This window comes from Haliaeetus leucocephalus, unplaced genomic scaffold, assembly GCF_000737465.1.
Source record: "Haliaeetus leucocephalus isolate CR32 unplaced genomic scaffold, Haliaeetus_leucocephalus-4.0 Scaffold162, whole genome shotgun sequence".
NCBI lineage: Eukaryota > Metazoa > Chordata > Aves > Accipitriformes > Accipitridae > Haliaeetus > Haliaeetus leucocephalus.
The window spans coordinates 3985283-4010647 of NW_010972598.1; the positions used below are offsets into that span (position 1 = coordinate 3985283).

Sequence of the window (25365 nt, forward strand, 5' to 3'; positions counted from 1 at the left end):
AAGAACAGTGTCCAGAATTTTGTTTCTATGTCGGATACTATTTTCTTATGCATGTATACGAGCATGTATAAGGCCTAGAAGTTCAAAGGCCTCCTTTCAAAAGGCAGGTATTTTTAATAGAGAATAGCACAAAGGATGTACATGCAGTACACAGTAAATAAATACTGATAAAGTATTCTTTTCTAAAGCAAACAATGCAAGCATTGTTACTTTAACATGAAGATACTGATTAAATATACTTAAAATTTCTCAGCTAAATGCAGGAAAATGCGATTTTGTGCATATGTGTGATGACAGCACAACACATTTTAAACACAGGATGAGTATTAATATGATAGTGTACTCTGAAAAACAGAAATATTTTAGGCTTCAGAAACTCTTCTAGTAAAACTATAAAATTTCATTACAGTAAGGGAAGACTGTATCTTAGCTACAAAAGCTGTTTTTGTATGTTGATATAATTTGAATCTCAGCCGTAAAGCTATTCATTCTAATGAGCTTCTTATGCTTAAAGTATATACGAATATGTCTGTCAGTACAGTCTTTGGGGCTGGTATTATAAACACCCAAAAGTCGGTACATTTGGAAGTCAAGAATTTTGGAAGACAGAGTGTGCAAACTATAATGTGTAGTTTAGCCCAAATGCTAAATCAAATCACTTGATATACACTTTTTAGTGTCTACAGAGTAGAGTGGCAGGTTCAACTGCTCATTTTTCACAGGTGTATCACCATTCACACACGTAAATAGTGCAGAGCTGAGTGGAGAGAAGAGGGAAAGATTTTTACCCTTCCATTTTATTTCCCCCCATTGGTTTGGCTCCATGTGTGTCTGGGTGAATGAGGAAGAGATTTTCTCCCCTCCCCAGTTTAATTGCAAAGTATATGGAGCTCTAAGAGAATACAGTGTCAGTATTTCCCCATTTTATCCTTAACAGAATTTTGATTTGAGAGGGCTATTCTAAAGGAAAAACAAAAATTCAGAATTTTGGCTGTCTATAGATGTAAACTTTATGCAGCATTAACATTGATGTTTGTATTAATTTTCCTTAAAAAAAGAAATAAAAATAATTTATATACATACCTTTATTTCTTTACATGCTTAAAGGCATCAATAGCCACCAAATTCAAAAAACAGCTGACTAAAATCATATTAGTACTCACTATTAATGCATAATCACCTCCTGATGTAAATAATTCTCTTAAATAATGTACTTAACTTTAAACCAAGTGAACAAATACATTCCTATTTCAGTTTTGTACAGTTTTTTTGAAAATGTTTATTAATATATTACTTTGGAAAAGGGAAAGACAGTTCCAGCTTCAGCGAATAGAGAACCAAACCAATCTTCAGAGTTGTACAATTGCTTGTAAAAAAATGCTTTCACATATTTTTATGCTACAGGTTTATTTCACCACTTGTAAAATCAAAGATTGGAGAGCAGATTTCGCATGTCCTATTCTAAAAAAAGTTTTTAATAAAATGGCTCACTTGACTGGTTTGAGATATGCGACGTGTCCGATTATACAGTGCCATGGAATCTCCCTCCCGTGTTCTTTCAATTCGCCATCCCCATGCCAGCATAGTTTTCAGCGATTCTTTGATTGGCCATCGATAAATTTCTTTCTCCTAGAAGAATGCACATGCAATAATTGCCTTGTTTATTATGTACCTGTACAGAGCAAAAAATAACTATTGGGCTTTTGCCTGGTTATACTGAGATGCAAAGAAATGTACTGAAATCAGCCCTTATGGCCCAGGGATACTGCAAAGAAGCAAATAAATCATATAAGATATTAACAAGATTATTTATCATTTTAGAAGTGGGCAGAATAATTCTGGCGCTGCAGGAAGCTGCCGATCACAGGGACAACCATGTTAATGGCATGCTCAGATATGAACTCAAAGGTTGGAGCAGTAATTACCTGGAGTAATATGGTGTTTTGTATGCTACATGAAACAAAAAAAAAATAATCATAGAATCATAAAAAAAGTCTGTGTTGTAATGGACCTCTGGACATCATCTGGCTCAACGTTCTGTTGAGGTCAGATAAGCTAACCTAATTGGGCTATCAGTGGTTATCAACATTAGGTTATCTAGGGCTTGCCATATCATGGCTTGAATATTTGCAGTGCGGGTGATCTCACCACTTCTCTGGACAACCTATTCCAAGTTGTCAAGATAAGAAGGATTTCCAGACAGCATTTCTGCTGAAGCAACTTACACCCATTGCCTCTTGTCCTGTCACTGTGCATTCCTGTGAAGAGAATATATCCATCTTCTCTATAACTAGCATTTAGGTACTGGGAAACTGAGATTATATCCCTGTCAGCTTTCTCTTCTTTAAACTGAACAAACCCAGTCCCGTGAGCCTTGCTTCATTTATCAAGTTCTCCAGCCTTCTAATCATCTTCATGGCCCTCTGCTGCAGACCAGACAAAGCCTAAACCTAAGTCTTCACTAAGCAAGTAGGCATTCCTGTATGGCCTTACTGTAAAAATATACTGGCAACATGACACTTCCAGTTTCATCATAAGTTATGCCATGTAAATTCAGACATGAGAGAAAATAGGTTGAGTGGCCTATTTATTGTACAATAAAACTCTTCTATCTCTTTTTGAGATTTTGAGGAAAGCAACAATCACACATTAGGTGACATACTCCAAATAAATTTTTAAAGTGATGTAAACACAAGCCAATATTTTCACAGTGAATGAAGCAACCTTTCAATCACCCTGGATCAAGAATGAACAAATTCCTTACCTTTTCAGATAGCAACTTATATTGTTTCATTAATGGTTGCACTTTTGCAGATTCAGAATACGTTTCACCATATGTCCATCCATTGGCAAACTGAAAACAGTAATAAGAGAGGAAAAAAAATGGGGAAAAGCAAAAAAATTATGAAAAATCCTATTTTTATTGGTACAAAGGAACCGAACAACGCTTCTGCAGAGCTGTTCTCTTAAAATTTCCTTTCTACTATTTTCTCAACATTTTCTCAACCAAAATTTATATTATCTACACATAATGAAATGAATTATGTAGCATGCCATCTTTTCAAAAAATTAATGATTACACAAAGCTAACATTTCAATATATTTTTCTTTTAAATATTTATATAGAGCAGAATACTGTGCTACAGTTGAGGAACTATTTTTAGTACTGGACACACAAACTGCACAAAGGAATAAAAACCCTAAAGAGGTTTTCTGGTTAAAAAATTGAAATTTCAAGTCCATAAAACTCTTAAACAACTAGCAAGTATATTTATTCAAAAGTCAACAATAAAAATAATGAAATGATTAAACACTATTTTGAAACACTCATGTGTACTTACAGAACTTTCCCTCCAAATGCATTTCAGAAAATATAGGTTTATATCTTACCTATGTAACACCTTGTAGCATTATGAAAAATAATAATATTCAGAGTAAAATATTTTTTAAATGAAATAAAAAATAAAATAAATTAAAAAATCAAATAAAAATTCTGATTTTGCTTTAACAGGGATATGGATTTTACCTTTTCCATTGACCATTTGTCATGAGAGTGTTCTGCATATTTGTTAATGAAATATTCTAGCTTTTCAGGGATTGTAATGCTGAAAGTGAAGAGAAAAATAGCCATTATATCATACTATGACCCATAGTTTCAGAAATACGGTGGTAACTTATTGCACATGTCCATTATAAACTAAGTGTGCTAACAGTCCTTTTTGAAACAAATCACCTATTTTATATATTCCTATAAATTTTATTATATGATTGAAGCACTACAACTTACAGCAACTCAAAAGTTATATGCTCAAGGCTTTAGTTTGCCAACACCCCAGTGAATTTTAAAAATATTAAAATCCTTATTACAAATAGAAAAAGCACAAATAAATACACTGATCCTTCAAGAGATGTACAAGACAGTGCAGAAGTTAAGGTTTCTTAAGCAGTAAAGAAAAAGCAGCTATCCTTAGTCATACAAGCACTACAGACAGAATCCTCTTCCAAAAATAATTGATCAAATATCAGTATTTTTCTGCATCTGCATTCCTAGAAATGGAAGGGAATAATTGCTTCTTGATCACTTATGAAATAGCAGTATCTTCCCTCCTAAGACAAAGAATTTTGGCAGCAAAAGTGTTACGGTGCCATCTACTGCAAAGTAGAAGAGTCTGGTTTTTAATCTTCAGTCATAGGGTGGAAAAAAGCAGAAATGTAAAACAATGTTATGTCAGAGTAACAGTTTACAAGAGCCTAACCACACACACAAACGTCAGAAAACATTCATCCAGCATGCTCATCTTTTTTTTTTTTTTTTTATCATTTGGAAGTATGTATTTCAAGGGGAATTCTTCTAATGGTATAATACCTTTGAATAGTTTCAGAAATGCAATAAATTGACAAGTACAGTAATGTCATATTATCTATAGCTTCATATAAATAGGTCTAGGACTAGTAAGTAATATGATGCAAGATTTGCTTGTTAAAAGAATATAGGATAGGTTAGAAGTGACACTGATAAAAGCAGTGCTTTCTTTGTCTTGAATCATCACAAAACTGTTGATTCCTATGGCAATGAGGTGACTGATGATTTAGGTAATGTTAAGTAACATTTTCTGAGGTTTTCAAATAAATTCTGGCTACCTACAATTTTCATGTGAGATGATACCAGATAAAGTCATCTTCAATTAGTTAAATGATAGTATAATATCCTTACTAAGTTTTGTTAAATCTTTATATATCTTATATAAATCTTAGACAAATGAATTTTAATTGTCACTGATGTAATATCTATATTCCAGTCTAGATTATGGCTTTTACTACCATATTGTGATGTGCATACATACACAAGCATGCTGTAACAGATATCAATCTACTGATGGGATTCTGTTCTGAATGTTAATACAGACAGAAAGCTCACAAAGGCAATTGAAGTAAATGTCTTACAAGAGGCATTTTTCAAGATATAGTGCATTACCACACTGCTGTAAGACTATTCTATACAAAGGAGAATGGGGCACTGGCTGTAGCCAAAAATCAGGGCACAAAAATACCATTTAGATATTTGTCTGGCTAATGTACTTAAAAGAGCATGGGAAGAGCCTGACTGCCTAGAGACAATGAAGATCTTTCTGCCCAATTCCCCATTATTCATAGTAAAAAGAGATTATATGAATGCATGATCATCATCATCATCACCATCAAGTTCTGTAGGTACACTGTCATTCACACACACTGGAATTAGTGTCTTGGCACGCGTTAATAATGACGGGTGACATAGACTAGCCTACTTTTTCTGCTCCTAAAATCATGCTGGTTTGTTTGCAGCAGACATACAAAGGTAACTGGACAGTTCTATCTTCAGGCTGAAGATGCATTAAAAATGTTCTAGGTTGACCAGGAAATTAGTTACGTAACTGAATATTTATTGCTTTATATGATTTAAAATAAGTACATAAATAAAAAATAAAAATATAAAGTTAAGTTCTCCATTTTATCTAGAAGATAAGCGTTCAGAAGAGAGTAAAAGCCTTAAGTTCACACAATAACCAACAACAGACTCCATCCCTCTTCTACACATTTGTGATAAAAAAAACTAGTTGCAACAAAATAATCCCTTACTTTGATGTATCAACAGGTTGAGGATTAAAGTTCCCATCTGAATCCATTGAAGACTGTTTTTCCATCATATTGACATAATTTGATTCCATATAGTCTGGAGGTAAGGCCCCTGCAACTGCGCTCAAACAAGGCAAAGCCAATTTGAACAGTTCTTGTTCATACTTCTGTGGAACACACAGGGGATAGAAAGTGAGTAGTGACTGGAAAGTATCAACATCACTGCTGAAACTGATACTAGCCATATGTGAAACCAAGCAGCCACAGAATGGCTTTCTTACTCAGTGTGAAATTGAATTTTTGTTCTGAAAATAAAGGAAACTGAGTGTACAAAGCATATTATACACTATAGATAGAGGTAGGATCAAGTCTCGCTCTTGCTGAAGTAAATGGGAAAAGTATTGACTTCACCGAGAGCAACACTAGGCATTTTTCAGATGTCTGGGAAGAGAATGTAGCACGGGAATATGCATAGCATTTCTAAATACCTAGACTGGAAATGAAACTCATGAAATTTTAAGCATGTTGTTTAACAATACTCACAGAATGAATAATAAATACATATCAAGGTGTATTATTAAACTTTTGTCCAACATAGAATTGATTCAAGAGTGATGAAACTACAACTACTAAGCAAGGGACTATGGTTTAAGGAAGGATAGTGTGTGAGGTAGAAACGTGCAGCTTTCAGTCTCCTGCAGATGCTTGAATTTGCTTTTAGGGCTCTGAAGTGTAGTTGACCTGTACAGATACACCTCAAGATTACTTCATCAGCTATACAATTTTTTTTAATGAGCAGTCAAAATGGTATACCTACGTTAAAGCAGAAGCTGTAAGAGGAAGATTTAAATTTACTAAAGGCTATATTTTTCCCTTTAAAGTGGATAACATTGTGTTGTTAAAAGCTGGGTAAAAATGACAGATTAAAGAAAAAAGGTTACACAGTAAGGCTTTTACAGTAGGAGATGGATATTAAAATTAATTACCTTTTGCGACAAAGCATCAAAAATACCCCAGAACAACTTTCTGGATAAATGAAGTTCTTCTTCTGAGGCAGCACCAAAGTTACCCCATCCACCTGGCAAACAATAATACTTCCAGCATCTTTCATAATGATTTGTCAGCAACTAAAACAGAACATATTTTGAAAGCAAAAAAAATATAACTGTTGATGTTCTTCCATTCTGGCACTTGACCATTACACAGACAGTGCCAGAAAAATTTCTAACTTTTATCAAGAAGCCATGTTGTGTATCTATTCTTTAAATCATTGGTGGATATACACACAGAACAAGCAGTTCTTTCTTTTAACATTGGTGGCATATGCAAAAAGCATGTGACAGAGGATAATTTCCCCCAACACCACAAGAACTCTGACAGCTCAGCTGAAGACAAGAATTCACCTCCATCTGTGTGCCACTATTCCAAACACTGCTGCTTGGTGGGTAAGACAGTAGAACCATGATTTCACCTAGGTCCCCATTATTATTTACATGTCTGAGAGCTATTCAACGATAACTGCCCAGTGTGACTCTTCTGTGGACTGTAAAACCTGCTATCGGTCTACCTTCCTGCCCTCTATTACAACGAGCAGAGGAGCTTTATCCTTGCTCCCTCTCTTTCACTAAACACATATTTCAGGGATACTTTCTTCTTAAGCGATTACAAGATTCCAGATTATCAGGGACTCAAATGGTGCAAAGACCTGCTACTGGGTATCTGCCAAACTAAAACATCACGAATTTTGTGCTTAATGTGTCCTCTATGTCCCTGAGTCACGGGCAAGAAAAGGAAAAATTAGTTGCACTTCTGTCAGTAAAGGCAATCCCAAACAAACAAATTCTGGCAATAGCAAAGTATGAAAACCTAGTCCTACTCAGGGGCAGATTTCCCTAAGGCACAGAATGATTGTTCTAAAAAATTTAGCTGGAATTTTAATTCAGAGTTTATTTTAATGGTTCCTCAGAGAAAAAGAGAATTGTTTCAACATCACTTTGCAAAGCATGTTGGTAAAATTTTACGAGTCACAGTCAGTAAAGACCTGACAGGATTCCCCTTTTTTCCAGTCAGAACAAATGCCAAAATGGAAAATGCAGATACTCATAACATAACTGTGCAGAAATAAAAATAGGCATTAAAAAAAAAAAGAAGTCCTGATGTGTTGATAACCAAAAATATAACCTCAATTCTGTGCAGTTCTGTTGTATTTGTCATGGATCAGAAAAAAAATACAATCCATATAATGCATTTGTATATCTTCAGATTTAAATAATCTATTATTATCTATGTACTATTTAAATTGTCAAATGATTAAAGAAAAAAGAGACAGAAGAACTTACATGCATATATAATGTAAAAATACAGAAGTTTTATCATTCATGTAGAACTACAGGGCTCTCAGAAATATGGACTCTGTGTCTAAGATGTATTTGAAAATGTTTTTTTCAAAATAAATTCTATTACGCAATGGCCAGACTTGAGGTTTAAATCTAGCCAATAGTAAAAGCAGGTTTACTCTCAGACAAGTCCTTGATGAAGCACTGAATGTGATTTAAGAGGAAATAAAAACAAGGCAGCCCTATTCCAGAAATTTCACACCAAATTATACAGGAAAAACATCACAGATTTGAATTCACATGCTGCCTAACCTGAGGTAATTTTTAATTGTAGAAACCAGCAAAGGTATTCACAGTAGATAGCACTCTATTCTGATTTAGCCTTCATGATTTCCTCCACTCTTCCCATTCAAAATCACATTTTCAGATGCATGATTAACTTGTAGCTGTCTCTGTAGACTACTATAACCTGTTTGCTAGCACAAGACCATAAGGAATACACACAGTACTTTCACGTTAGTAGATATAAGTAGGAGTCCCTTATTAAACCACTGAAAATATGTTTACTGTCAGTGAAACCTTTGAAGGGTTCTAGTTCTATCTACAGATAAAGAGTTCACTTTCCTCAGAAACTCCTATTACTTGTTTAGGTGTCAATGGACAAAATCATTTGCCCATGCTACCACCATGGTTCTCTTCATATCTATATTCTCCCAAAGCCTGAATTGCCAAAAGGATCTAATTATTACTTCCTTCCTGTTCAGTTCAGCAATATGGGAAAGTCACTGCAGTCATGACTCTAGGATCAAAAAACCTGCTGTCCTAGATGAACAGATCTCAGGGAGCTGGGGTTGTTCTTTCCTGCTAAAAAACCCTGAAGGACCATAGCCACGCAGGGAGCACCAAGTTACTACTTGGTTTTTGCAGCACATAAAATGTCGTAATATATTAGACAGGTCCCTTTGAGGGCACTATACCAAATTACCAACTGCTTTCCTCACACATCGGCACTAAAGAATGGCTGCTCTGGCATTGTTTGATTGAGCACTTCTTGGAGGACACAACCAAATTATGAAATCCTTAGCAGGGGAAAGACGACCATGCAGCAGTTCCTGGCTTTGAGACTGATGATTTAAATTCCTCATCTGAGGTCAGAGACCATAATCTGGCTAGTAGAAGCCTGCGTAACTCTGAGGAGTATTTTGGCAAAGAAATTGGATGTAAAATGCAATTAATCCTGATACGTGGCTTTTAAACCATAAAGAAACGTTAAATAAGAAAAGATTAAATATCTCATTCAAAATTGTGGTGGGAAAGCCTTAAAAAGGACTGCTGAAAAACAGCAGTAGGTAAGGTGGGAAATTATATGTTTCTTACAACTGCTGATGAAGTCTGAGGAATCTTTAAGGAATGTGTCATTTCAGAAAGGAAAAAACCACATTTTTCTTGTGCATTAGGAATCAGAATCAAAAGATATGGAGAAACCTTTGGGGGCTGAAAACAAAATGGAAGATTGTTAAAAAACATGTATTGCTTAGATTTCCAAGCACAAACCACAGAAAAAGAGTCCGTTTTCCAAGAGCAAGGAGAACTAACACAGAGGGCAGAAGTAAGGGTAAATACAGACTATCAACTGCTATCTTCCTTTCTGCACTGGATTCTGCCCCCTGCCCCCAAGGGTTTTTCTATTCTGTCTCCACATGGGCTTAAAAAAAGAGGAGAGAATTAAAGGAGAAGCAAACATTAGACACAGACTCATAATTCCATACGGATGGATGTAAATTAGACTGAATTCCTGCCGAGGCAGCAATTTATCATCAAGAACTATGGTCTTAGATTATTGCAGAGTGGAAATAAGGTTACAAGATAGAGAATATTCTCCATGCAAGTATTTTCTGTTGCATTTTGTTACAAGGCATGCTGTTGAATACTAAAACATACTTTTACCTTGAGAGGCATCTTCGCATGTTCATTTAATAGAGGAACATCGAATACTAATCTTCTCAGCAAATGCTGCATCATGGAAGGCCGCAACTGCCTAAAAGCAGACAAACCATATTAAAAAGGTGTACCAGCAGAGTTTCATGTAAATAATTAATAAATACATTAAAGCAACATGTCAGTTCTATGCCATTAAAATTCTTCAAATTCATAAAGTAATAGGTGCTTGTGGCACCAAAAAATATGTCCAAAAGAAAGCAAACAAGTGCATACCAAAGAAAACCTTCTGAATAAGCTCCAAATCAAATGCTTTAAAGAAGCAGAGAAAATATGTGATCTATAGACAGAGAAAATCAAGGAAAAAAAACCTGAATGTTGATATTGTGTATTATGATCACCATGCCCATGAGAAACAGCTATAACATTAATTTCTTGTAATATATTTCAATGGCTCTTAAAAATATCCCAGAAGCTAATAAAGACAGAAAAGTACTAACTCTTTAGATGTACTAAACAAGACATGCAGCAGTGGGCACCAATTGGAAGGACAGAAGAAATAGGTATAGCATGTATGTTAGAATGGCATGGACATTAAACCTTTCCAGATAAATAGCAAACACTGGTCCATTTTATTGGTTCTTATCAAAGTAATATATATATATAAAATGGTCAGTGTGATATAGTTTATAAAGAAATGCTATACAGTACCTTTTTACAGTACTATAATATCAATGTCTGTCATTTCTGAACATATTTCCACATTACACAAAAAAATCATGGTGAAATATTCAAAAAAACTGTGGTGATTTGAAAGCCTAAATGTTGCTAACTTTAATTAGAAATTGAATTCATAAGTGCCTAGTCAACTTCTGATAATTGATCCTGTAAGCTTATAAAAAAATTGGATAATAATCAACTGGTTTTGAGACTGCAGATACCCAGACAAAATTTGTCCCATAGCTGTCAATAATGAGGTATAACAATACTAGTCATTGATTAGGATATCAAATGTAACACAATGTAAATAAACATCTCCATAGAACTGTATAATCTGATCATCAACCATACTGCCAATCCATACAGCTAAAAGTCTTTAAATGGCGCTTCAGTGTATGCACAATTCCACATTTCCAGAGCTTTGTCTTTTTGCACTACGTCCTCTTAGTTAATTGCCAAGGTTTTAATTTTAAAAACTCTGTAATAGCAAAATAACTGAGAACTGTGTATAAGTGATTAATAAAAGTTGCAAATTGAATACAGTGTATTTAAAAATATCACAATCATCTGCCAGAAGAAAAAATAAATCTTAATCATGCTACTGGTGGCATAGTTCTGCACTCCTGTATTATAAGTATATCAATTAGCATTCCTGTACAGCCAGGAGTATTTTCTTACCCACAGATAGACAGCAAACACTCTTCAATTGAATCTCGCTGAGCTTTGGTAAGAGAGCATCCCTTTGAGAGTCTGTACACAGTATGTAATAAGGAATCGATGAGGGAAGCATGGTGCTCTGTGCCAGCAAAAAGAGGAGCACATCTGGTCAACAGAGGCAAGACTGCTGTGCAAAGGTAGCGATTCAGAGCCAAAGCCATATCCGTAGCACTTAAAGCAGCCTATGAATTAAATGGGAGAAAAATTAGATTTGTCTCATCAATGTTGTTACAAACGAAAAGAACTTGTTGTTTGTTTTTCTTTTGTAATAGTTATAAAGAGGGAAATTTCCAAAACACACAAATGAGGATTTGATACCTACTGGAAGCTGGATGCCTAGCTGCTTTTCCTGCTTCTAAAGTCTCACAGCTGTTTTTTGTTTTGTTTTTAACAAATGAAAGCATAAAGACTAAAGGTAGCCATTCAAAACCAAAACAATTTTCCAGACTATATTAAAGTATGTCATAGCTGCTTAACAGAACACTCCAAAATCAGGTAATACCAGTCAAGTCTGCATTCACAAAACTCAGTTATGTTTCTGTGTTACCATCAAGTCCAAGTTCCAAGTCAGAAAAAAAATCCTCACCTGCTCTTTCTTAAATGATAATTATTTTCAGAAAAACGTTGACATAAAAGGTCAAATAGGGAAATCAAAGTCCATGTCTTAGCCCTCATGTAAGCTCTCTAAATCTGATCTTTCTGGACCAAGCCAGCTAAGAAAAATTAGATGGGAATAAGACTCACAGAAAAAAAGGCAGCAATTTTGAGGAGGAACTAAAACAATAATCTAGAGACTTCCTAAATAATAATGTAGGTGTCCCTAACAAATGGATGGAGATGAACACTTCCTGTATATCTCTGGAAAGAGGCTCTCAGTTACATGCTTCATTGGAAGCTTATCTGAATTTGATTCCATAGCACAAGCTCACAAAGTCTCCCGGGGAAAGGCATTGCATCTCTTATGGACATGGGTATCAAGGGGGACTCATAAAGTGAGGATCATTCTGGAGAATGCTTCTTCACTGCTTTTCAAGTATCCTCAAAGCTCAGCAGCAACAGGCAGCTCATCCAGCATTTGCGAAATGTAGAAGACAACATGAAGAAATAAAAAATGTTTTTTTGAGGGATGAAAAATGCTGCAGTGTTCAGTAAGGTAAGAGAACCAAAATAACAACAGACTTAAACCCTTACTGTATCTAAAGAAGCAGCAGCACGTAGATCTGGCAGAAAGCCAACTTCAAGAAGGTGTAGAAGAAAATCCTGGTCCTCAATTCCATAGACCCTGTCAAGGAACAAAACCATGGCTGCCTTGTGATCTGGGCAAAACCCCGCAGACATGTCAGGTTCCACCACAGTACCATCTAAAAGGAAGAAATAAGACTTCAATGACAAGGATCATCCTTCACCAGCAGACTAGGCAGTCATGCTACTACTTGTCAGAGGTTTTGAGTCTCTGTTAACATCTAAGCATCTTCCCTGTCATTTTGTTACACAAAGGCAAAATATTTGTAGTTAACCAAGATCGAATGCATAAGGCAAATTCCACCCAGACAGACTTAAAAGTCCATACATGCTTTTCTGTTCATGCTTTGTGTATTAAAGGATTCTTATCAGTTGATATTCTAATATGATAAGTACCCAAAACATACTAATTCATCTACAGAAGTACCTAGTTCTTAGAAAAAGCAGACAGAAAGTAAAAACTACAACAATTCTACATCAAACACCCCAGGAATCCAGCACTGATGAGAATATCTTTGATGTATGACAAAGAATTAAGATTGTGCTAAAAAGTCCTCTGTTTCTGAAAACTTCTGAAATATCTGAAAGGAATTCATTGAAATATTTTAAATTTTTGATACTTTCATTTTCAAAGCCAAATAAACAATTCTTTATCTATAAGCTGTACTCTATGCTACTGTGATATCACCTATAGATCTGTCACTATTTGGAATATAAATAAGTAATGGTGTAATAGAATCATTGATCTTTTTATAACTTCTACTGTAACCTGTTGGGCATTCTTGTGCTCTAAGTCCCTAGACAACCCATATTACAATTATAATGCTCTCTCTCCAGATACCCAAAAAAGCAGATGTAATTCCCTTCCCTTTTATATTGATGCTCACATAGCTCCCACTATCACAATCAATTCTATGTAGGCAGAAAAAACAAAGAAATGCATTTGCATATAGATGTCACCCCTGTAACTTCACCATAGTTGCTGAAGAACAACTCTGGTGTTTTAGTAAGATCTGCTAGAAACAATCGATAGGGTTAGAACAGCAATAGCTAAGGATTATGTTATCAAGAAAAGAGACCGCAATTTTTAAAAATATTTTAGAAAAATAGAAAGTATGCATTTTTAAATTTCCTTTTGAAGCTGTAATAGGTTTTCATGACAATTTAAATGAATGGGATTTACACCAGTGATTTAAGTGTACACAGAATTATTGCCTATAGCATGCAGAAAAATTTTTGAAACATGTTTGAAATACACAATTTCTCTTCTAATTCTCACAACAAATAGTTTAACTTCTATAACATTTTTTAATACTGAGAGAAGTATGAGTATCAATATTTCATTAAATTACAAAACATAAGAATGGGATGGGAGGAAAAAAAGTAGAGTAATCATCTTACCTTTAGCTATGGTTGGCATATGGAAAGGAATACTAATTACTCCCACCAAATCTTCCAGTGGAATCAAAGACCGTAGAATTGATCTGATTCTAATGGCTTCCCCTTTACCAGCATGGATTAGCTAAGGAAAAGACAGATGAAAAATTAACAAGATCTTCTTTTTATCTTCTATATGTGTTCATGTTCCGGAAACTTCCTGAACCACAGATACACAAGAATGACTGCTCTCAAAATCACATTATAATTAACACTGTAAATTTCATGCAATCTGTATTTATTCGCTGTTTTTTTTGATGCAAATGTGCAAAGTCTGGAAATCTCGATGTTTGGTTATTAAATAAGACTAAGCCCATTTTCAAAATGGAATATTAGGTAAAATAGGTGAACAAAGCATTAAAATGTAGCACGTGAGGGGAGAGGAGAGGGGAAGCAAAAGCAGATTTTCAGATGAAAAAAGCCAGTTTTTCTGTCCTGGCCAAATAACAACACTTTCAGGTATCCCGGTTGTTTTAGTTTTGTTTTAAAAAAGGCAGCAAGACAGGGAGAAAACAAGACAATTCTTTAATTCAAACAAAACAGTTATTCATACACTAACCTTATTACATGGATCTATCTCTCTCTCTCTCAAGTTATCGGTCTCTGCACAAATCTGATACTGATCTATACTGATCTATACGAATTAGGGCACATTTCAGGGTGAAATGAGAAACTATGCAAAACTAAGTAGAATTTCTGAAGAACAGGAAGGTATTTTGAATCTTAAACTTAAATATTTTCAAATTGTTTCAAGCTTCTAGGAATTAAGTGGTAAGGGCTTTTTATAGTGTGTCTAATTCTTTGTATCTAATACTTGAAATAGTGACATCTTACCTTTGAGAAGGTTTATAAATAAAGATTATGAGATATCGATGTGTATGTGCAGGGACAATGCTTATTCCTACGTTTTAAAAGAATACCCTATAATATTTACTTTTATATGCAATTTAATCAGTCTGTTTAAATAAGGATATGAAGAGAGTAAAACCATGGTTTAAAAAAAAAAAAAAAAAAAAAACACTCTACACCATCACAATAAATTGGGAAATTTGAGGAGTTTGATTGTCACAAGGGAGAATCAAACAATATTCATGACAGAATGTTGTTGAAGACCAACCACAGGGAACAGTAATAAGAAAAGCAATGGAATAACTCCTTTAAAAAGAACATCTTCTGAATAGTTCATAGAAATTCCTTGCAAATTAGCAGATGAACACATTATGTACATTAGGATACTATGTAGCCACACCACTGCTTTAATACCTGATAACATGTTACTGTGAAAAAGCCAAACAGCAAACCACCTAACAATCAGTAAAACAACTATGACTTTACTTTCCAATGCACAAAGGCATAAAACTTACATGCATTTCAGGGGCACAACGTCCTAACAGATCAATCAAAGCAGCATAAAAGGTCATGATTGCATTTCCCATGTGAATAGTGTCATCTTCTTGTTCTTCCATTTCACTGTAATTAGTTAAATGTTAAAACAATTAAAAGATGAAAAAAATACAAGAAAGTTTTTACATCAGCAATAAATAAAGAAAATCTCCTCATAGGTGTAACAGCTTACACATGGGGGCTTCCTGTTAACTAGTGGCCTTTTAGCAGACTAACACAGAATGGAATTTGTCCCTAAAAGATTGCAGTGACATCTGCATTATTACCATTTATCTACCTCATTTTGCAGCAGGGGATTCATTCTTAACTGACTGACAAAGAAGAAACAGAATTCTAAAGATGATTTAATATTTAGAGAGAGCAACTTAAATTAACAGTGCAGAGGAAGCACTAATTGGCAGAAGACAAATCTCTACCCTCCACTGAATCCAAGGAAGAATCCAGCTGATAATTCACATGTTAAAACAAACAAGTCATTTCATGACTAAGATTATAAAACAAATAAACAAAAATGATGGCAATGTAAGCAATTCCACTGCACCTACAGGGTTTTACTAGATCCATTACTTGGGGAAGGTCCATCTCTTGTTGGATCTTCTGATATTTGTATTGCTTCCTCCATGGCAGCAAGTAACCCATTGCCTCCTTCTCCTCTTAGAGCTGGACCAAAACATTCAGGCCGACGGATAAGCAGTCTGACTACAACATTAGCATTCTCCTCCACACTCTCTCCTACCACATAGAACAAATATCAAGATTTAAGATTATATCAAAAAGAGTTCTGAAATACAATCAGAAAAGAATACACAAAAGTGCAGAATGTATGCATCAGTAGATACTTTTAACTACAAAACAGTTCAAATATCATGACAAAGTTACATAAACACACAAACATACTCCTCTATTATTGTAATAAAAGCTATGAAATAAAACATGTGATTTAATTCAAAATTAAATAGAGCCAAAGAAGAAACTACATAATAAAGGATGTTTAAAGCATCACTGAAGCTACTGATTTGTAGTAAAGACTCACAGTCAAGTGAGAGAGTTAGTGAGGGGACCAATATAGCTGCTAAACATTAAAATTGGGCTACCTAAATCTTCATCACAAGATGAGGGTTTGGCTCTATGTCTAGCATCAGTTTTATCATAAAAAGATTTAGGACTCTCTGCTCTACTTCCAAAGGATATGCGGGCATTTCAAAGACTAAAGATGGATCTAAAAAATGAGTTATAGGCTCATAGGACCCTATATGACTTGTGAAATTAGTACCTAAGTCACTGTGTGTCTTGCATAATTCTACTCTTTCTGCAAACTGTCCTTTAAATTTACAGTAACTTATCAAGTTAGCTTGTATTACTATTTTAAATGACAAACTTATCTGAACATTAGAGGAAGTTATAAAATTTATATGCTTCTACTCTACCATTGCAAAAAACAGCAAAACGAAGAAAATCCAAATATCGCTCTCCTTCAACTGGATTCCATCCGATGTCTGGGTAGCCTTTAGAAATCAACAAAGGACAACTCTGCAATCCACATCCAGCCAAGTAGCGAACCACCTAAAAGCAAGGTAAGATGAAAAAGATATTAATTGTGAAAAAGAAGAGAAGTGCAATTTCAAAGGGAAGCATCCTTATACATTGTCCCGGATATGGTGTCCACATTCTGTTATCCCCGACAAAATGACATCATACTTAGCGCAAATCAGAAGAGCAGCCTCTTTCTTAGTTCACTTTCCCAGTCTTCTCCTACTTCTGCCATGAACTGCAAGACCTTACTTATCTCAATTCCATTTTTTCTCTCTCTAAATCACTGCTTTGCTATCTATATCTCATTTCTCTTGCAACCCTGAATGTTACAAATTAGTCAATTTTGTAATATTCCCCAATTACACACTATCCACATTTGAAATCACATCTTCTAATATAACTCACAGGTCTACTCTTTTATTTTAACCGTTCCTTTTCACTTGCTTTTCTTCTTCCTTTCCTTTTAAACACACAGCAGTAACACTCCCTGTAATTCAGACCTATAGTCTCAATAGTAGTTTTCAGTTGGCCCTCTCCTTTCTGAATTGTAAGAATTGTAAGCATAGCCTTTAACTAAGTTCAGACAGCTTCTTTTTGCTGACAATTTATAAGAAGAAAGTCTGAAAATGTTCTTTTAAATACATGTGGTCCACGTTCCTATTCCAAGAAAGGATCATCTACATTTATATTACTCCGACAGATGCTTTCCTATGAAGGTTATAGCATCTCCAGAATTGGAGGTCTTCAAGAACAAATTGGACAATATATTCCACTGTTTTACTTGCTATTAGAAAGTGTTTTTTAATGTCTATCTTGAATCTGTCTTTCCATTATTTAAGCTGCTTTTCTTATCCACTGCTGACATAGCAACCATTACGCTATTCCTTCTTGCAGCAGCAATTTACATATTCTACACAATTGTCACATGCTCTCTGGAGCTTTTTATTCTTTAGTCTAATTAATCCCAATTCCTTCAATCTTTCCTGAAGCAAGTTTAAATGTTAGGAGAAAATACAGATAGATATAGATAGATATCTCTATGAACATTTGTCATATATTGTAAGAAGTTTTCACAAGGCTTCTAGTAATCCTTATTGCATTATGCCACCACTGCATGTCACCATCAAGACAGAACAACAAAGAAAGATTTTAGCAGCGAAGTTTTGTTGGGTATGGACTTCACTATTCCCAAAGTAAGAGCTGCCCTTGAGGCAATTCCTTCTGGTTACACCTGTGCATGTAATAACCATAAACTCAGTTCAACTATCCAGACCACCAGCAGAAAGAACAAACAATAAGATCCTGATAGTCTTCCTCTGAAAGGTACCTAAAATTCCCATATAATTCTTATAATCTTGGATTTTGATTCCAGGGAATTGGAATCTTCCCCTCTCTACAAGGGGAAAAAACACTTGATGAAGAAACTACCAACCTTCTCCAGATCAGGTTCTCTTAAAGCTAATGCAAGTTCATTGTTATCCATCACAGAGGCTGCTGCAACATCTAAAGGAGTTGATCCTCGCATAGAAGGAGAGGCTGTTAAAATAACATTTAATTGCAACACCAACTTAATAAAACCCAACAAACTCATAGGAAACACATTAACAATATTCTTTAATAAAATATAATATTTTGTTGCTAGTTAGCACATGATTATAAGCATATCATTTATACCACTCAGTTTATAAAAAATAATCATCCACTCACATGAAATTTGACACTGATATGAAATCAAAATACAATTTAGATGCTCAAACTAGAAACTACTTTTCTTCCACATTCCTATTGTCATCAAATACTTCGTTTTAAGATTTCATTCTTTCTAATTCTCCTAACTGATGCAACTTTGTTTAGAGGAAAGGGTAGCAGGAATTTTATATCTACAACACTGGCATTTTATCAAATATATTGAAATACAAAATATCTTTGGGCTTTAAAATGTAATATTATATGTTACCCATTTCATTAAAAAATGGCAGTCATTATAGCATTAGAAAAAGCCCAAGTTTTTATATTAACACTCCAAACGCATTTGATTTGGGCACTTTCTCTCCAAAAAGATTTTCAGTTTATGTTTCTGTCCTTTACATTAATAAGGTATTTGAGATCATTTTAAAAAATTACTATGATGATTCTAAATAATTATATATTCTCAATTACAAATACTAAATTAAATAAAGGATAAAAGTGTCTCCTCTATAACACTTCAGCCTAGAAAAGAAAGGCTAAGATTTTAAGAAAATTTCAAGGTTCATTTCTGGGCATCTATACATGCATACCCAAGCAAATGAGCTCTGTATTTCTCCCGCTCCCATAGGTGTATACTGAACAGTCTACAGAAGAAAGTGAAGGGGAGCAAGCTTGAACAGTGAGAAGTAAGCCCTAATGAAATAGTGCCAACACTTACTTATGATTCCCATCATCAAAATCAGGACTCTATTCTGTTCCTCAATATGTGCAACTAAACACTGACTCTCTCTTAATATCCAGGCATATACAAAAAAGCATACACTAAATTACCTCAACTTACTGCTACTGTCAGGGATCTGTTTGGAGTTAGCAATACAGGTAATGAAGTTATTTTTGCACTCAGTAAAGGAGAAACTTCAACACAGAGAGCACAAACAGAGGGATGCAGAAAAACACAGGTGGTTTTATGTTTTTTTATATATATATGTATGTATGTAAATCAGCAGAGAGTTTGAAGATTTTGGGGTTTGGTTTAGAATCTCAAAAGCCACACACTTAGTACTTACCAAGGCCAACACTGCTGTTTTCCAATAAATAGCTAAGATGATCAAACATAGCTTTTTGATTCTGTCTGCTGATGCGGCAAAAATAACATAGAAAACGACAGCAGTTTGCCACCATCTTTGGGAAAGTGATTTCCTAAGAAGCAAATAATAGCAGACTGAAGCTCAAACTCTAACTCAGGTATAAAGCTTGCAAAAGATCATTTATATAACAGCCTTTCAACAGACTAATATTTATGCATTGTATTCATTGCACTTCAGTGAAGTTAACTGTTAAGGTTTCAACCTGGAATCAACAGGGCTTTCTCAGCAAGTAAATAACTCCTTAAGCCCCAAAGACCAAGGTATAAACTTGAAAAACAAGAGCTGGGATCACCCATAAATTCTAGATTCAAACATGAAAGAATGTGAATGCTTAGATTCAGAGTAATACTGCATCAATTTTTAATTAGTTTCTAAAAAGATCTCCCCTTTAAAATCCAGTAAGCATATAAAGTGCTATTTGCAGTTTTTTCTTTAAAGCATCTGAAATTACAATTCTAGTTATATCTTCCTCCAGAATAGAAGGGTAGATTTTCTAAAAACTTAGTCAACTATTGTGCTAATGGAAATTAGCAAGAGGTTATGGTCTCAGTACCTCCCGTGACAGCTCAGCACCTTACAGGATAAAGCTTTGAACAGCTATATTCTAAACTGTCTTCTAACAGTGAATTGCTTTACCTTGGATTCTCCTCCACCAAGCACATTTACCATCACTTCCATGACAGTTTCATGCATGCCTAAAGCTCTCATGAGATTTGGATGTTGGTAAAATACTTTATTATTCATGATGTCTCTACAGGAAAACAAAATAAAAAATTGGATTAAAATGTTATGGACCAATAGTTTACCTATTATGTTATTTGCAAAGCTGATTCACTGTGCAATTCTTCACCACTTGAGGTGAAAATTTACCTCGGGGACCTTTTCAGGTTAAGTCTCAATCTCTCCTGATAGTCTATTTTTCTATGCACGTGGTGGAAGAACCTGACCTTTCTTTTCCCATATTATAGTTATTGCCCTAATCACCACTTGATTACACCAGAGTAGGATGCTCTTCTATTTTCATTAGAAATTCCATCCCAGATCTAAAATTATTTTCTAACAAGACATGATCAAAACTGCTATATTAGCTTAAATTTCAAATTCAACTCATCAATATTTTTGACAAAGCATTCTTTTCAGAATATTTGAACCTTGACACATTTGACATCTGCCATCAAAAGCAAGAAAAAACAATTGTAGGGGAAAGAGAATGTATATCCCGCTATCCTCTAAGCATCAGAAACAGAAGCTGCATAAAAATTAACCTTAGTTCATGTGTTACTGCTCGAAAGAACTCTTCTCTCCTACATATTTTAGCAGAACAGGTTTACAAATATTAAAACCAGTCCTGGAGATTATAATGTCAATATTTTATGCAGAAACGTTACGTCCAATAAAAATGTCTGGTTTAAAAAGTAATTAGATTTCTAAAAACTGTAATTAGTCTTGAAATCACACACAACCCATAAATAAATATGAAAGCAATCAGGTCATGGGAGAAAAGGACTTGCAAGTAACTATAGAAAATACTGTTGACAACTGTTCACATTTCATTGTACTTTTTATAGCAGTCTTTTTTTTTCTGACCTAAAACTCCTGCAATCAGACAAGGAGAATTTCAGCCTTATAAAAGATGAGACATGAAGAGGACTGTTCCATCACTCTAAAAGCTACAAATCAACAACTATCAGTCATGCAATAGAATGCACGCACTATGTCTGATGTAGGTGGCACTATCAGAGTTTTTGACTCCCAGTAACAATCAGAAAGATTAGCCGATTTTTCCGCAAAGCCTACAACCAGACTTTGTATCAGATATGATAAAGGATAGGCCATGCCTCCAAAAGTTACCCATATCATCTCCTTTCTGCACTAGTGCTTCATGCTGTGGAAAAACACCTCAATGGCATCAATCTGCCAAGTTATTCTTAATTCTTACTTGTCTACAGCAGCTTTCTTTTACAGAAATACAGTACCAAAAGTCAAAACTTCACCTCACAGGCTGGCCAGCAATATTACACTACTTTGGGAAGTACATCCACTTTCAGTGTTCTGTTTAACTGTGGACTGCATTATGAAATGTTACCCTTAAGAAAAAAATCTTAACAGCATTTCTGAGGAAACTGAATTTTTAAGCAGGAATGACTGACACTTCAATTTCTCAGCTGGAAGAAAGGAATACTTTCCACTCACAGCAAGAGACTTGGCATTTCTAAATAGGTGCTAGAGCCCAGGTTAGGCTACAAAAGGTATAAATGGCACAGCTGGGTAACCTACAAGATAAAACAAGACTATGATAGAGGCTACTAAGAAGGGTCATAGGAACAGGCAGTGAGAACACCAGCTTAACAGAAAGTACTCTTTTTTCCGTATACCAGACTTTCCCACATCACCAAAAACATTGTTAAAATTAAATCAGATTCACAAAATCTTAGCTTTTAATTCATAGCAGAAAATGTTGAGGAAAAAATTGTAAAAGAATAAAAAGAAAGCAGAACATGAGATGAAAAACCCCTCTGAGATTGTTTTTTTTCCAGGCACAACAATGCCATAATCTAGTAATCACTCATTTTAGACTTTGTTAACTTAAGTCAAATGTAACAACTTAAATTTGAAGTACAAAGGTGGATTTAGAAATACCAGTATTTTATGTCTTTTGACAGGTGGCAGACTTTCACCTTTGCCAAAGCCTTAGCAATACTAAGACAGTACAAAATTACGTATAGACATTATTTGCATATCTGAAGTTTTCAGTAAGCTCAAAAAAAAGAAAAAGGTATTTGCATTCCTGGCATTCTTTATATAATGCTATCTTTGGTTGTCATTGCTCTTGCTGATTGAGGATTTCTAATAGATCACAGCTGATATTGAATCTCACCAAACATCTCTCAAATGGTAACATTTCTTTGAAAAAAGTGAGAGAAAAAAACTAACTCTTTGCTAGTAGAGATGACCATGGGTTTTTTTACTGTTTTCTTCAATTGTACTCTTTATTAGGCTATATTTCACTATTATTAATGATATAATTAGGAAAATAAGACTGGGTGAACTATTTCATAGTTCAAATAGTACCAACTACATTCAGGGCAATAAAAAATGGCATATGTACAGACATATGTAGACACAACTCCATTAGCTGACTGCTGTGAGCAATTATATATGTCAACAGCTACACGTCACTGCATTCATATAAAATGGACAGTATGCTTCACAGGATTCTTCAAAGCCATACTATTTAAAATATGATAACAAGATATATTTTGTAGTATCATAAAATATTACATACAGGTTTTCAACTTTTATCACAAGAAGTCTTACAGACGTCATTTGCTTCTCTCCAAAAATGATACATATAATGCTGCAAAGGCTGTATCTTACAACTGAAGATACTACACAACTGATACCAGTGTCTGCATTTACACCCATATAGACTATTCACATTCAAACTTCATATATAACCTTGGCTATAACCATACAGCAGATATCAACAAATATCTGTAAATAAAGAGATGTTACACTCCAGTTATTTACCCTAATCCACGAATCATAAGTTTCTCTTCCTCCTTCCCCATTCTGACACTAAGCAAGGAACGGATTTGGCCGAGGGATGCCAGAAGATTGATTGTGTCTTCCACAGATACACTATTTATGGTGTACGTCTTTGGTAGGGCTCGAACCAGGCCACCAATACCATCGTATTGGCGGTGTAGCAATACAAACATGGCCCTTACTAACTCCGGGTCTTCTATCACTGATTCCTGGGCCCAGCGTACCATTGTGTCTGAAATCAACTGCTGAAGAGTAGCTGTGAAGAAAATATATCACAAAATTACCATTAATTGCTCATCTCTGCTGGTAGTCCCTCAGAACCCATTATGCAACATGAACTGGAATGAATTCAATTCTTAAGAAGCACCTTTTTCTTGGTATTTCTTTCCCAGACTACCCAAGGAAAAATAAAATCACACAAGAGAAGCAGAAACATCTCAAAACCATAAGCCTATATTTAAAATCAAAATACAGAAAATAAATCTGATAACATAAATGAAGACATACAAGATGCTCACAAAGTCACCAGATTTATTTCTACATTTTGCTTTCAAGATTTTTCCAGGAACTCAGGTCTGAGGGTTTTTCTTACGTATTATGAAGTAAGACTGGAAAAATACACTGGTAGCACATGTAAATGCTGTATAATTTATTTACATGTCTAGGATGTGTACCCACTCAAAATTTTATAATGCACAAACCAGAATAATTTAACTTAGTCCTTTGCCAAAACCAAAGGCCCTTCAAAGGAAACAGAAATGAAAAGACTCCAATCAAATAAATGGCACATCATCATTTGCATATTTTGAATTCAGTCTCTAATGAAGCAAGAAACCCTTATCTGGTATTTTCACTGACAATCTTTTTTAGTTGGGATTACATATATTTATATTTGGAAAAGTCATTTGTTAAAATAGACAAGCTATATAATATCAGTTAAGATTTGAGACTACTGTTTAGAAAAATTACTCATGAACTAACAGTCAGAACAAAGTATTTGATAAGGAAAATTGAATAATGTTATTTTTCTCATCTCAGGGAACTCCCACTCAGGTTTCCAAGACTTTGTCAGATCAATTCAGGATCCTCTTGAGATATCCTGATAGTTATACACTAGAGAATTTCACCTTCAGTACTTACCTAACTGATCAATTTATTTCCATGTCAAGCAGATAACAACGAAAGTTTGACAAGGGAAATTTGATAATCCCTCCTGAAGTTCAATAAACTGACTAATAAATATCCTGATGTTGAAGAAGGTGGCTGATGCAGACCAAACATGAAAAATATTTCAAATCAGAAATCTATGTGTTGAGACAGTAAAATTATTTTGCAGTAAACCAGATGCAATTTCAGGCTAAACTCAAACCACAAAAAAAAGTAAAAGTACTTAAAGAAAGATATTGAAGGGACAGAGTTTACAGAAAAGAGAATGTTTAACAAAAGAGAATTTGTGCTACGATGTGCTACTACAGGGTAAGGGAAAAAAAGAGTAATAATAGTGTATTTTATTGTTACTCTCCAAACACTCTACTATAGGTACACAGCATAGCACTTTTTAGAATAAAAACACTTCAAAAATAAGTAAAAGAATGAAATGTGTTTGGGATGGTATTTCAACTTGGATGCCACTGGCATCTTGATTCTTATCAAGATGGAAAGGTGGAAAGTGTCAGAAAAATGACAGAGCAACAATCACAGTCAGCAAATCTTTAATTTTAGGTTGGGTGGGGAGGCTTCTCCTAAATACAGCTTTGCAAATTACGGTCTAATTGCAGAATCTTCTTTAATTTGGTAGTCTTCATGCAAATACCGATTTGAAGCTACTGCAGCTGATTTTATGAGCAAGTTCTTATAATCAGAACCTTGCTACAATTAAGTCTGCACTCATTCTACAAAACCCAAGATACGTTCTGGAAAAATTATGACTTTAAAAAGGATCAAGGGCGAAAAAGCCAGTAGAAGAAATTTTCCACTACATCCTATTGGGAAGCAAATCTGCCTATCATAGAAAGTCCATCTGAGCTTGTTTTGAG

At 34.7% G+C, this 25365-nt stretch overlaps 1 protein-coding gene across 1 annotated transcript in view; it reads right to left on the reverse strand.

The window, feature by feature from the left end:
- Positions 1-25365, reverse strand: part of RYR2 (ryanodine receptor 2 (cardiac)) — a 342788-nt gene that overhangs the window by 124065 nt on the left and 193358 nt on the right. The window contains exons 41-56 of the mRNA XM_010562945.1: positions 23312-23585; positions 20417-20531; positions 19700-19832; positions 18376-18479; positions 16838-16973; positions 15956-16142; positions 15371-15476; positions 13971-14091; positions 12519-12688; positions 11289-11509; positions 9900-9990; positions 6603-6743; positions 5620-5783; positions 3527-3605; positions 2765-2854; positions 1492-1629 (exon numbers count right to left, since the gene is read on the reverse strand). Of these exons, the coding sequence (XP_010561247.1) occupies positions 1492-1629; positions 2765-2854; positions 3527-3605; positions 5620-5783; positions 6603-6743; positions 9900-9990; positions 11289-11509; positions 12519-12688; positions 13971-14091; positions 15371-15476; positions 15956-16142; positions 16838-16973; positions 18376-18479; positions 19700-19832; positions 20417-20531; positions 23312-23585 (2270 nt within the window). The remainder of the gene's footprint in view (positions 1-1491; positions 1630-2764; positions 2855-3526; positions 3606-5619; positions 5784-6602; positions 6744-9899; positions 9991-11288; positions 11510-12518; positions 12689-13970; positions 14092-15370; positions 15477-15955; positions 16143-16837; positions 16974-18375; positions 18480-19699; positions 19833-20416; positions 20532-23311; positions 23586-25365) is intronic.